This window comes from Trachemys scripta, chromosome 9, assembly GCF_013100865.1.
Source record: "Trachemys scripta elegans isolate TJP31775 chromosome 9, CAS_Tse_1.0, whole genome shotgun sequence".
Taxonomy (NCBI): Eukaryota; Metazoa; Chordata; order Testudines; family Emydidae; genus Trachemys; species Trachemys scripta.
In genome coordinates this window covers 5,140,391-5,154,068 of record NC_048306.1, presented here as the reverse complement: position 1 = coordinate 5,154,068, position 13,678 = coordinate 5,140,391, and the positions used below count along the sequence as shown (strand labels likewise).

At 40.6% G+C, this 13,678-nt stretch overlaps 1 protein-coding gene across 3 annotated transcripts; it reads right to left on the bottom strand.

Annotated features, from left to right (window-relative positions):
• Positions 1-28: 28 nt before the first annotated feature.
• On the bottom strand, positions 29-13,335 carry VGLL1 (vestigial like family member 1). 3 transcript variants are annotated; one of them, XM_034781007.1, is made up of 5 exons: positions 10,868-13,335; positions 6,237-6,466; positions 5,011-5,427; positions 1,244-1,303; positions 29-685 (listed from the first exon to the last, which is right to left on the bottom strand). In XM_034781007.1, exons 2-5 carry the CDS (start codon positions 6,445-6,447, stop codon positions 645-647), a joined length of 729 nt encoding a protein of 242 aa, XP_034636898.1. In that variant the 5' UTR covers positions 6,448-6,466; positions 10,868-13,335; the 3' UTR covers positions 29-644. The 3 variants fall into 3 exon arrangements, with proteins under 3 accessions (XP_034636898.1, XP_034636901.1, XP_034636900.1); XM_034781010.1 differs by lacking the exon at positions 1,244-1,303; XM_034781009.1 differs by lacking the exon at positions 10,868-13,335 and having other exon boundaries at positions 6,237-7,816.
• Between the last annotated feature and the right edge of the window lie 343 nt (positions 13,336-13,678).

The following is a 13,678-nucleotide window of genomic DNA, read 5'->3' as shown; positions in this document are numbered from 1 at the left end:
GGGGGGGGGGGGGATGTGACCCTGCATAGCCCACTGACCCTGCATTGCCTCCATATAGCCTTGAGTCTCCAATGGATGAATTGAAAGTATGAATCCAAGTATTGGACCCCTAATGTTTCCAAATCTCTAAAGACGGGGACGGGGGGAGAAATGATCTTGGCTATGTTGGCTTGTTTCTCATTTTCAGTCCCCTTGTAAACAGACTCACTTGAGCTATTTTAAACAAGTTCAAATCCAGCTGCCAAGTCAGGGAACTTGCAAGTGTGAGGACATGAAAACTTGTGGCATTGAATGCATCCCTCTATAATGGTAATGGGCGGTAATTCTTTCCAAAGGATGGTAAACAAATGGTTGTAGGGGGATTTTAAAGTGCTAGGAGTCTTTAGAGGGCCCAAGGGCAACTCTCCTCTAGTCAAATGTATTTCATTTATACAAGGCAAACTACTATGGTAGAATCACACGGGCTGGAAGTTATTTACTTAGAAGTACATCACTCTCATTTACAAAATAGTATATTAGCATGTGTAGTCATGCAACTGGCTGATGAAAAAACACAGAATGGCTGTGGTCTATTTCCTCCTGATTCACAATTATAAAAGTTCACAGAAAGAACTCTCTAGGAATAAAGCAGAAATGTCCGTTGGCTAAAAGTATAAGTCTCGTCTTCTATCCTGGGACTGGATACCTGAAAAATACAGCAATATGAAAGTAGTCAGTACAGCACGAGCCTACATAAACTCTTAAAATGTTTTAAAGAAATGTTCTTTTTTTGGCACCTGGTGGTCATCTCATTTGGGGCTATTTTAGTTCTGAGATTAAATCACATCACTGAAAGTATAAAGAAGCCATGTGACCAGAGCAACCTCCCAAATGTGGGACAAAGACCTAAGGTGAGATACAGGCAATAATAGTGGAAGCCTGAAGGATCTGGGGATTATTGCTCTGCTAGCACTAATATTGTAACGGCTGCTGCAGGGTGTGGTGTTTCTAACCTCTCTACTACAACAAGGAGCTCAAACTAGAGTTGTGTAGGATGAAAGTAAGTCTACCCTAGAGGTAGACAGTTGAGAAACACACTTCTGAAGTGTCCCGACTAGCATAGCAAACCACCGTCTCCGCAAAGAACCATGGCTATTCTTAGAAGTATGTAACACACCTGGAACTACACCTGGTTGAAGATTACAAGAGCTCATTCCAATTTCATTTACACTGTTTTAATGTAACTGCTGGTTCCATTACCTACCTGAACTGGCAAGAGTGATGCTGGGGTTTCCTGGGCTTTGATAGGAGCTGCCTTTCCTTTCTTAATTTTAAGGGGAAAAAACATGATAAGCTGGAGTGGTACAACACTAAAAGTAGTTCTTACGTGAAACATTGTGCTTTTGCAACCCAGGTGTTGGCACAGGTGTTGCAGGACCATTGCACAGCATTCTGTGCTTTTAGAAATGTAAATATCAGCAGTCCCATAAAGAAGTCCCTAGTGCATTGAGAAGTATCCTCTCTTGGTTAGAGCCAAGAACTAGACATCAGAATTCCTGGGGCCTGATTATAGACTGCAAGGGGAGTAGCTGTAATGACTGGGTGAACTTGAGCAAGTAACTTAATTTTTCTGTGTTGTAGATTGCCCATCTGCACAGTGGTATAGGTCACAGGGCTGTTAGAGCTTTTCAGACATATTAAAGCCTCCTGAGATCCTCAAAGGGAAGACAGTAGTTGGAGAATGGCAACCTTTTTTTTTTCCCCCAACTGTTTTTCCCTGACCATTTGAATTTTTTAAAGTTTCAACCAGCTGTGATGTTAGCAGTATTGCTTCTCTGTCCTGGCTCTATGCTCACTCACCCAGCCTTCATGAAATGCTTCCTGCTAGTGTCAGAGTGAGTTCCATATGCTTTAATACCCAGACCCACATTGCCAGGCCTTAATTAGAATCCTATAAATCCAGAGCGCATCTTTAATATAGTAAGAACATCACTTAGTATTTGCAAATATTAACAATGGCAAACATTACACCCTGCAAGGAGAAATCTAGGAAATACATATGCAATGTCAACACAAAGCTAAATCCATCTATTAATGGACCTAAAGCAAAAAATCTGTTGCCGAATACACACTGCATTTTCCATATGGGGTCTGAGAACAAAGACACACTCTGCAGTCTGACTTGAGAATCTCATCTCTCCTTTCCAGCTCCACTAATGTTAGTAATGATGGAAGCCCTTGCAGAGATGGGATGGCAGCCTGTCCAGGCAGACAGGAAGCTGAGTGTTCACCTGTTTATATTCATGGCTGGATATTTTTAAAAACACCCCCTACTCTAAATTGCTTTGTTAATATATCATTGCCCCTTCCTGCTATGGACATTCTGCTATCTGGCCCATAGCAGATGTGCTACACATTCCCCAGTGTCTCTTTAAGGAGTTCTAAAAACCATTTTCTTGTGAAATTAATGGGGAGAAGGGGCCAGATTGACAGCCCTGCAAGGAAGTCCTGTATTAACCCAGAGAACAGGGACAGCATAGGCAGCAGCAGTGCCAGCACCCCCACCAGTGTGTCCAACCTAGCCTGGAGGGACATTGTTCAGTCCTAGGTGGGTCTGAGACTAACAATGGTGCCAATTAGTCCCAACTGCAGTGGCTGACTTTGTGATGTGGGCGCCAGGGAAATGGACTAAACTCCTCTCTCGTGGGTCCCTGAATGGTGTAAATTTTGGTCACTAAGCTCTTTAAGGCAGGGACCATCTTTTTGTTCAGTGACTGGTGCCTATCCGAATGGGATCACCTATGGGTGCAACCATGTTACAAATAACTAACTACCAGATTTCCCTGGTGACCGAGTTTGTCTGAAGCTGTTCTGTCATACGTTTCTGGCCCCCATCACCATAGTATTGGAGCGCCTCACAGTCTTTAATGTATTTATCCTCATGTCAGCTCTGGGAGCATAGCAGTGCTATCAACCCCATTTTACAGATCGCTTCCCTGTCCCTCTGTTCCCTAACTGATTTGTCCAAGGTCACACAGGAAGGCTGTGGCAGAGCAGGGACTTGAACCCAGGTCTTCCAAATCCTAGCGTCTTAACTCCTGGACTACTTTAACCCCTTTTGGAAAAGAACAGGGATAGCCATAGCGTGAATTACACCCTGTCTATAGAGTCTACTGAACATCATGTTAAATATTTATTCAGTAGTGTTTGAAGTGAATATTAGTGCCGTTTCCTGGGTCTGGCTGGGAGACGAGCATGGCTCAAGGACCAGCCTTTTACCCCAATTATTGTTGTAATGGGGAGGGGGAAAAAATTCTTAGGCACATGGACATTTTTTTTTTTTTATGGGCACTGTGGTTTGTTACTATATACGGGGTATAATTAATGCCTACACCATAGTCAGATTGCTCAAATAATATCTAAACATTCCACTCCATTTATAGCCATACTCTGAGCTTCCAGCACACACCCAGCTGTTTGCTACCCACTTTGAGATCTACTGGTGAAAAGTGATATATAAGAGCTAGGGGCGCTCACTCATTTATGTGTGTTCTGAATATATTGTAGCTCACTTACATATTTGGTATCGCCTCACCATAACAGAGGGGAAAGAAACTATAGAGGAAACGATTATGGTGCTACACTATGCAGCCAACACACAGTTCCCAAGTACTACATGACATATCATTGATGCTCTGTTGAAAATACTTCCAGCCAAGGGCTCTGAATTGTTAACTTATGACCTTGTCTAGTGTATCATTTTAGCTTGCTATAAAAGGGACATTATTGGGGTGTGATATTGATTGTGTATTGCTTATTGTGCTAAACATAAGGGGGCAAGTCGGAGAACACAAGTAATTGGGTTATTAGGCTTTGCTATGGTTAAAGGCTGATTTTATTAGTATGAGACTTTGTGGAAGTAGTTATGCTAAAGGCTGAGTTTTAGTTAGAAGTTAGCAGGCCCAAGAAGTTAAGCCTAGGTCATTAATTCTGCACTCTTATTCTGAGGCTAGGTCTACACTACGCGCCTGAATCGGCGGGTAGAAATCGACCTCTCGGGGATCGATTTATCGCGTCCTGTCGGAACGCGACAATCGATCCCCGAATCGACGCTCTTACTCCACCAGCGGAGGTGGGAGTAAGCGCCGTCGATAGGAAGCCGCAGAAGTCGATTTTGCCGCCGTCCTCACAGCGGGGTAAGTCGGCTGCGATACGTCGAATTCAGCTACGCTATTCACGTAGCTGAATTTGCGTATCTTAAATCGACTCCCCCCTGTAATGTAGATGTATCCTGAGAGAGAGAGAGAGAAGTGACCACAATGGTACAATACATCACAGAATTATAAAAGTAATTCTGCAATAAGGGAGTTCTGGCAATTAGTAACTAGGCAGTTAGACTGCATTAATGCATAGGAAATTAAGAAAAGATGTTTGTTAATGATTAAAAGCATAATTTACAGAGATCCAGAATGCCACATATGAATAAGAGACTGGTATTAATCTTGTTATGATCCAATACATCACATAAACATTGGGTATAAAAGTCTAGTCCAGTCTTGTTCCCTGGTTTTTGGCTTCCTGGACTGGTGTCAACTAACGCGTGGCCTTCAGGAGTGCTCTGCTCACTGTGTATTCATCTCTGTCTCTAAGTGTTGTAAGTATGCTATCGTATCTTATGGCTTAAAAGTAGTTGCTATGTATAAGGCTTTCTGCTGTTTGGTTATATTGATGAACAGAATTATGTGGTTTCTATGTAAAGGGTCAACCGAATATGTATATCTCGCTTGCAAATCAAGTCAGTCCTGTAATGAGAGAGAAACTTCTGTATAGCCCACTTTTTTGAAAGAACCTGTGAAAATCAGTAAGTGTGTGAAAGGTTTATAGTTTCGTTATTTGATCAGGCTACAGCATAAACTGGATTGAAGAGGAGCTAGACTGAATGAGTCTGCTTTTACCACCTTCAGGCACAGATTTTTATTTTTCATTTACAAGGGCAAATCACAGTAAAAGGAATAGTAAATATTTTCTTACCTCCCCCAGGAGTTAAACTTTGACTCATATTTTGTAACCTAGCTGATCCAGTAATACAGGCTGAACTAGAGCTTTGCTTCATAATAGATTCCTGGCTAGATGCTGGGCACCTTTCCTGTTGCAGAAAATCAAGAAGAGAACCATATTTCCCATCAGACATTGGTCCCTGCACCATCTGAGGGTCAGGCAAGGAGCGAGGATATCCTGAATCAGTAAGACTTGGATTAGCTATCGAAGGGAAGTGCCACAAATCTGCAGGCTGAATAGGAGGATTCCGCAAAACTGATGCCTGATGGTGGTCTGTAGCAGCAGCCGACAAATTCAGATCAGAATTTGATGTGTTTGTAGCAGGAGATGACTGATATGACTTGGTCCAATGAGAAGAGAAATTCCACTGATGGGGAGACATGTGGCTATCTAGTTTTAAAGAAAAGAGTGTTTGAAGCGTTATTGAAGTTCTTATTTACTTTTCCAAGACAAATTCCAACTGACTTTTATGGGAATTTTACCTAAGTAAAGGCTGCAAAATTTCATCCACATTACATAAGGAAACTTACAATAATTGACTTATTTACTACCATTCTAATTAAAAAAAAAACAAATCTACACTAAAATAGACTAGCTTAAAAAGTCACTACCACCTCTAACTGTGAACATGAAACATCTCAGGCATTTTTTCTAAGGGGTGGGTGGCATAGCGTTCCTCAATGTCTGAAATTTTTTGTCTTAAATCCTGCAGCAGCTCTGATTAACTGCCTTCCCTACCTGCCCACCTCCTGGGGAAGAGAAGGCAATCAGAGGAGGTTTCCCTGCAGACAGGGCAGAAATTTGGGTGGAGGGCTGGAGCTTCTCGTGTCATGGCAAGACAGACTCTCTTCAGTTTAATTTTTAAAAAAATGATATAAAATGATGTAATACATCAGAGACAGGTGGAGACTTTCTTCATAAAGTAGGGCCCTGATCCTGCACTTGGACCCATGCAGAGATTCACTGGGGATCCACACAGGCGGGCCCAATGGCTTATCCATGAAATCCTAAGTACAAGCTCAGGGCTTTGAAAGAATGATTTCACTCTTGATCAGAATTTGGACTCCTTTGTGAAAGTGGGGTTACATAGAAGTAAATGTGATAATTTGGTCCTCAGTGTCTAAATGTCTCAGCATAACTCTCTAGTGAGTTAAACAGCAGCATTGCATTGAAACACACACTGATGGAAAACTGCTCACCATTCTTCAGGGTAACATCCTCACTCTTATGCTTTGTGCTCAGATCTTGTGGGTTCTTGGCATTGCTTAACGCTCTAGAAAAGTGTTCATCTATCACACTGTTAAGGTCCCCTTGAAAGTAAGTAAATACAACACTCTGAGACCCCCATTCTGTTTTCACAGGCTGTTTGCTTTTACTCAGTGTTGGAGAGTTTTTCCTTTCTGCTTCCATCTTCAGTAACTAGCCGTGCCTATGAACAAAAACAAGAAGGACTTTGGAACCAAAGCTGTATTGCAAATGTTGGGTTTGATCATCTCCGTACTGAAGCTAGTAGGACTTGAAGGACCACTTTCAGCAGAAGCGGGGGCAGATCCTGTATCTGGGCTCCTGCTTGCTGCACTCTCCCTTTCCCCACCAATTTGCACAAGGACCTACAAACCCTGCGTGTACAGGGTTGCTAGCTCAGATTCGATGGGTGCACATGGATATCTGTACAGGGATGCCAATAAAAGAGCTTAATGATGCCAACTGGCCAGGTTGGTCTTTGCAGTAAGATTTATAATCCATAGGTGCAAAGGGTGGTATGAGGATGGATAAATTTATCTCTGCTACATAATTTCTGAGCATGTGTAGGATCAATGGCTGGAGCTCCCAAATAAGGCAGAAAGAAGGGGTGGGGTCGGAGGGAACCAGTGACATGAGCTGTTCACTCACTAAGCAGTCCTCTTTTGGAAGGCCCTTATATAGTAAAAATATTGCTTGCACACAAGCACATAGATGGATACAAGGTAATAGCTATGCCATACTAGCATCAGAAGCATTTGCAGAAGCCCTAGATTTATGACCACATGTCTATATTCTCTGAACAGCTGCAAGTTAAATTTGTTTGCTTGGTGCACTCTACTCATTTTCTATCATTTAAAACTAGTGCTGGCAAGTGCCTGCTTGGCATTAGTTATTGTTCTCTAGTACCTCTGGACCGATAGTAGTACAGGAGCTATTCTTTGTAACCTCTGTAGGAGATGGCATGGTCTAGTGTTTAGCATGGGAACCTGGGAATCAGAACTACGGGGGTCCCATTATTGTCTGGTGCATGCATACAATTCCCAGAGAGGTCAATGGGAGTGGCATAGATGCAATAATTGAGCTCAAAAGTTCTATGCTATCTGGAACTTCAGCCATGCTCATGCCACAAATTCAAAAATGTCAGACAAAAAAAACCCCAAACATAATTGGCCCCCAAATTGTGAGACTTAAATTTTTGTGTCTTAACTCCTACACCAGTCCTGGATGGCTACTCTTCCCCAGAAGGTGGGCAGGTACGGAAAGCAACTAATCAGAAGAGATTTTCCCTCCAGGCAGGGCTGAAGCTTCTCACAGTCATGGCAAGACAACTTCCAGTCCCAGCTGAAATCACAAGGGTTGGCAATATTGACTTATTGTGTGACCTTGGAGCAAGTCACTTCAACTGTCTGAGCTTCATTTATTCCATTAATAAAATGGGAGACCACCTTCTCCTAGCTCAGAGCTAGTCAGCAAATGGAATTTCTGTCCCCCAGGAAATTCAGACATTCTGAAATTTATTTTCATCCCAAATCAGGACAAAGTCAAATCTTGAAATATTCCACAAAAGAAATTCTAAAATAATGTGATTTAGAAACATCAAAGTGACCTTGTCAAAACACTTTAGCCAATAAGGTTGAAACTTTATAAAATGAAGTTTAAAAGGTTATTTTTTTTTCAATCAAAATGAAATGTCTAAATTAAATACTCCACTTTGAATTTTTCCCTCAAATGTTGTCAAAGTTAACACAGTCTCACAAAACACCTTGAATCTGACTAACAGCATTTTGCAATGAAAGTGGTGGTGAATTTTTTTGACCAACTCCGTTCTGAGGTATTAAGGTTGATTCACTAATGTCTGGGAGATGCTTTGAGATCCTTTAAGGAACAAATCTCAAAGAATGGCTCTGGCTCCAGAGTCTTGCTACCGTCAACATAATGTTATATCAGAGAGGGAAGAGAAAACCCTGCACCATGTTCTCTTATGACACTTACTTCAGTGGAGTTTAGAAATGCAGTTCCTTACACATTCAGGTTAGACTATCAAGTGACAAACCAAACACAAACAGATGATGCTCTATATATTTTAATTTATATTTCATTTGGCGGGGGGGGGGAGGAAACAAGCCTTGGCCCAGCTCAGATATTCAAGTCAGGGAATTCCCGAAGACTTTCAAATCCTGACTCAGGATTAAATCACATCTTGCCACACATAAATGACTGCCCTGATCTATATAAGCCTTTCCCTGTTCAAGACAGGCTATTTTAACTATGTATAAATTGCCATATGAGAAATCCTTTGATTGCCATGTAGTGGACTTTCCAAGGCACTGCTAGGAGGGCATTTATTCTTACTAGGCACACTGAGACCAGCATTGCCCTAACTCATTTTAAACAAATCTTTTGCTGGCTAGGTGTAAGCACTGATGAAATTTGCCATCAGTTTAAATGTGAATCATTAGCAAAGGGACTGTATTTTGGAAAGTGATGCTAAAGAGACTTGGAGTCTGGTGGATAACCAACTCAACCTAAGCTCCCAGTATGATGCTGCAGTTAAGAAAGCTAAGATCTATGGATGCATAAGCAGAGGAATATACAGTGGCAGTAGGGAGATGGTATTACCTCTCTATACAGCATAGGTGCAATCTTTAGCAGAATAGTGTGTCCAATTCTGGTGCCCACACTTAAGTATATTGACAAATTGGAAAGGGTTTAGAAAAGATTCAATAATGAGGTCTGGAAAACCTGCCTTACTGTGAGAGACTAAAGCAGCTCAGTATTTATCTTATCCAGGAGAAAGTTGAAGAGGTGACTTGATCACAGTCTTTACATACTTATGTGTGAATTAAATTTCTGGTCCTAGCACTTCTGATCTTTACCTCTAGCAGAAAGAGGTAATGAAATCAAATGGCTGGAAGTTAAAGGTAGACATATGCAGACTAAAAATTAGGTGCAATAAAAAAAAAATTTGAGACCATCTTATGTTTATACACATTTCCTAGTACAAAGGGGTCCTGCTTCATGATTGGGGCCTCTAGTGCTATCATAAAAATTAATAAATGGAAGGTTCATGCCTCGAAGAGCTTGGACTCCAATAACACCAGAAAAGCACACTATTCCTACTTGATTTTCCACTGTCCTTGTTCATATTCTGCACCAAACAGCACAGCTGATTTACCTTAGTGAAGAAATAGTGGCTTTTACTTTGCCTTGATTTGGGAAATCTCAGGCCTACTGCTAGCTGCATCATGTAAATTCTAGTATGAATCATTAAGTGGGTCTCTCTCCATCTGAGTCCAAAGGTGATTTTTTCAGGCTAGTGGAAGGGATCATGCCCAGGGTCACTTGTTGCCAGAGCACTTGCAGGGATCAAATCTATCCCATGCCTCACATTTAGAGGGATGGCAAGCACGCTGTGATTGGACTCTCCCTCATGAATGCTCCTTTAAAAACACCTGTTCCAAGATGATTTCCTCCCTGTTATTTGTGATTACACGTTAAATTCATTACGATTGTAAAGTCAAGCACTCAATTTCCAGGCCAAAGGACTACTTCTCTCATTACAAGTCACTGAATGTCCCTAGGTTGCCCTAGTTAACCATCCTCAATCTAGTCATGACTCTAAATTGCATCCCGAGGCAAGTGTGTTTTTCCAGTATGAGTGCTCAGACATCTTCAACGCCTCTCACTTAGTGAAAGGGCTGCGGAGTTACAGCACTAGACAAGATACAACAAAGTACTACGAGAAAATAATCAGTATCTATCTAGTTTTCCATACCATGCTCATACCCATGGTATCGGTGCACCTAAAACCATGAAATATTGTTTGAAGCCAACTTGTGGCAATAGAATCACGGCTGAGATCATTTCTATCTCTATCTACCCATCCCCTAGAATGAGCCATTTGGACAAGGTTTGGGTGATAGGGAGGTTGACAGTATAAAGGCAGGGCCAAGATTTGGGAGCACTGTACGGTATGTTAACCACCCCAACCTTAACTTCCCACTCCTCCATCTCCAGCAAGAAGACTACAAAGAGGTAGTATACATAGCTTCCAGGGCAAACGGTCACAGAGCTGGAAGCCACTAGTTTGCTTGCCTACCACAAACTACTGTCAAAATGTGTTTAAGAGGAATGTATTGATTCAGGGTGGAAGAGTACAAACAGGGTAGGATTTAAGATTTTTTTCTAAACAACCTATTATTGAAATACAAGGACGACAGTGGCCAGTGCAGGTGCCCCAGAGGGAACGAACAGGTAATCCTCAAGTGATCCATCCCATTGCCCATTCCCACCTTCTGGTTGTATAAAGTTCATTTGCTCTTTGAGAGCCAAGGTGCGTAGCTAGCAAGTCCCTGGGAATCCAAATGTTCAGAGTTGCTGCAGATGACAAGGCTCTGCGCTAGTTCTCAAATAGTGTCTCATGGAGCAACTTTGTCCTCTGTTCCCTGCTGCCCAGAGATCCAGAACTGCCTGGAAAAAAAAATTCTTTTTCTCACTGTTTTTCCAAGCAGCATACAAACAGCTCAGTGAAAGTCTCCCCCTTTTCCAATATAAAAGTATTGATACCACAACAGGATTCTCTTACCTTATTTTACTGCCTTCAATTGCGCCGCACTGGGAGACTATCCACACTCTGAACAGTCATGCTGTGGTATGCAGTGGCGTCTGTGATCCTTTCCCAGCATGGACGTGTGCGCTTTGCAGGAGAATGCAGGGAGTGTGCATGAACTCCCTAGCTGCTTTCTACCCCTCTAGCTGTGACTGAACTAGGCGTTTCCTTCAGCTTGGTACTAAGAATGCATGAAATGCACTCCAACAAGTCAACCAGGTTAGGTGGTTTCAGGAATGAGGAAAATGGGCTTTTAAAAATAGGATTTTGTTGACAGTGTGTACACAATCAAGGAGACAATATCTACATTGAAGAACAGTTCCTAGTAAAAAAAAAAACGTGGCAAAGAACCACTGGATACATGACCAGGGTCAAAAATGTTACCTTCCTACAAAAGGTCAGACATACCTGAAGTCACTTATATAGATTGTATTCAACATTGAAGAGGAAAGGTTGTTAGATGCCACCCCCAGATGCCTTATTTTCCATTTTCCCTTTCTCCTTCCCCACCTTACATCCATCCCTCTGCTTTCTGGTCCCACTGAAGTGATGGCTACAGCCGTGTATGTGGGTGCAACAAAAAGCATCTGCTCAACAGAATACAAGTGTTAGGTTGCTCGCTTAACTTAACTTTCTCTGTCCTAAACACTTTCAACCCTGTCATCTTGATGCGAGTTACCCAGCAGAGGCTGCAATTCTGGGTGGAATTCAGTTTGGTTTTAGTCTGCCTATCCATTTTCAGAAACTTTTATAGCACAAGAGAAAAAAATAGAATGTATAGATTGTAAAGTAACCTTATCAGAGATACAAAGTCTGGCTCTAAAATATCCGTGTATATGTACACATGCATTAAAATTACTGTTCAACCACAATTTATAAATATTCATTCATGCGGTCTTAACAAAAAAAATTACTAAACAAATCAAACGCGGAATTAGCCTAAATACGTTCTTTCAAACACTGATCAGAGAAGCAAAGACTAGCTTGTTTATAAGTTTGTTTATTAAAAAGGTAGTATAAAACACAACCCCTTTAAGAAACAAAAAAAATTCAAGACAAATCAAGAGCTTCTTCGATTCTGTCACAGGGCTAGAAATTATAAGTATGAAGGAATATTTAAAAAAATATTTACTTTTCAGAATGAGAGAATTTTAAATGGTAAATTGAATTTAGCTCTAAGGGAAAGCCAATTAGAAAAACTCAATTTATTGAAAGATTTAATCTTACACTATTACTACAGTAGTATTACGTAATGGGTCAGTGCAAAAAATGTAACACTAGCCATGAAAGCCATTTTGTATTTCTATAACCATATTTGATAGCACTTTCAGAATACCTTAATACCAAAAACTTCAAGCCCTGCATAATCCAGCACACACTCACATCAATTTAACACAACTTCCTTAATATACAAAATTTAATTTATTTGTCATACTACAGCATATTTTCTCAAATTCAGAAAAAAATAAAACTGAGTCCAATGAAAAATCTAAAGCGGTGTGATGTCTTAGAAAGAATTTAGCCAGGTTGTAATATAGAGTTTAAGATGTGGATACTGATTCACTGTAGTATTCAAAGGTCAGTGTAGTTTTATGAAGCATCTAATACCTGTACACTTTAGTGAACTGGGACTAAATATTCAAAAAAAATTAAATAGTTTAGCCTTGTGAATGAAATCTGGGACAAGTTTTTAGGTCAAAATGCACTGCATTTAATACATTAATGATTTTAAGCAAATTGCAATCCCTGTACAAAATAAAACATATTAAGGATTGAAATTCAGTTAAGAGTTAAGTATATCCAGCTGTATTTTAAAAGTTAAAGTCAGCAGGAGCAACAAACATTTTGATGCAAAATGAAACTAAACTATCCCTACACCTCCTCTCTTCAGACGTATACATGCAAATGTGAAAAACACTTAAATCTGCTCCTTTGCGGCTTTTTTCCCCTTTTCCAGTCTAATCTTTGCATAGTACTTAATTGGTTTAGTTTTACCACCTCTTATGCACATAAGTATCTGTGAATCACTAGACTATTATTCAATTATAAAATGACAGAGCAGTATGATTTGGCCCTTCAATACAAAATAATGAATAGAATAGAACTTGGCAATATTATCCACACTTTATATAAGAGCAAACTATTTAATATTCCCCCCCTTTGTATTTAAAGTCTTTTAAATACACGCAGTGCTTTGCCACTATCTAAATTTACAAGCAGGATCTTCAGAAAGCAGCTCTTTGAATTTGAGCTACATTGATTACTGACCAATCATTTCAGTTTACTGCGAGACCAGAAACAGCTGGCCTTTTCATAAGACACTATAATATATTATTAAAAAAAAAAGGGGGGGGGGGGGGGGAAGAGAACTTCTTGAAATTTTCACTTCTGACAAGACCTGTTTTCTCTGCTAACTGTAACAACTTCATACAGGTATCCAGGCACAGATCAGATTAGGAAAACGGCTTTCAAAAGCTAAGGTTTAAGGTAGGGTCTGAAAGCAAGCAGTATATTGACAGCACTTTGGAATGAAACATAAGGAAAACTAGAAACCCATATTGAATCCTGATCTTGCCATCTTTACTGAATTGAGAGGATCATGGACTCAATCCTATAAAACTGTACTCACAAGAGCAGTCTACTTCAATGGGACTGGTTATGTGAGAATTTTGTGCGTCTCAGGCCACGTGACAAGACTCAAGTTTTCTGCTACTTTTGAACTGTACCCATGTAAAACTATTTTAGGGGTAGACATTGTATTTCAGAAGTTTTCTACTACATAGTCAC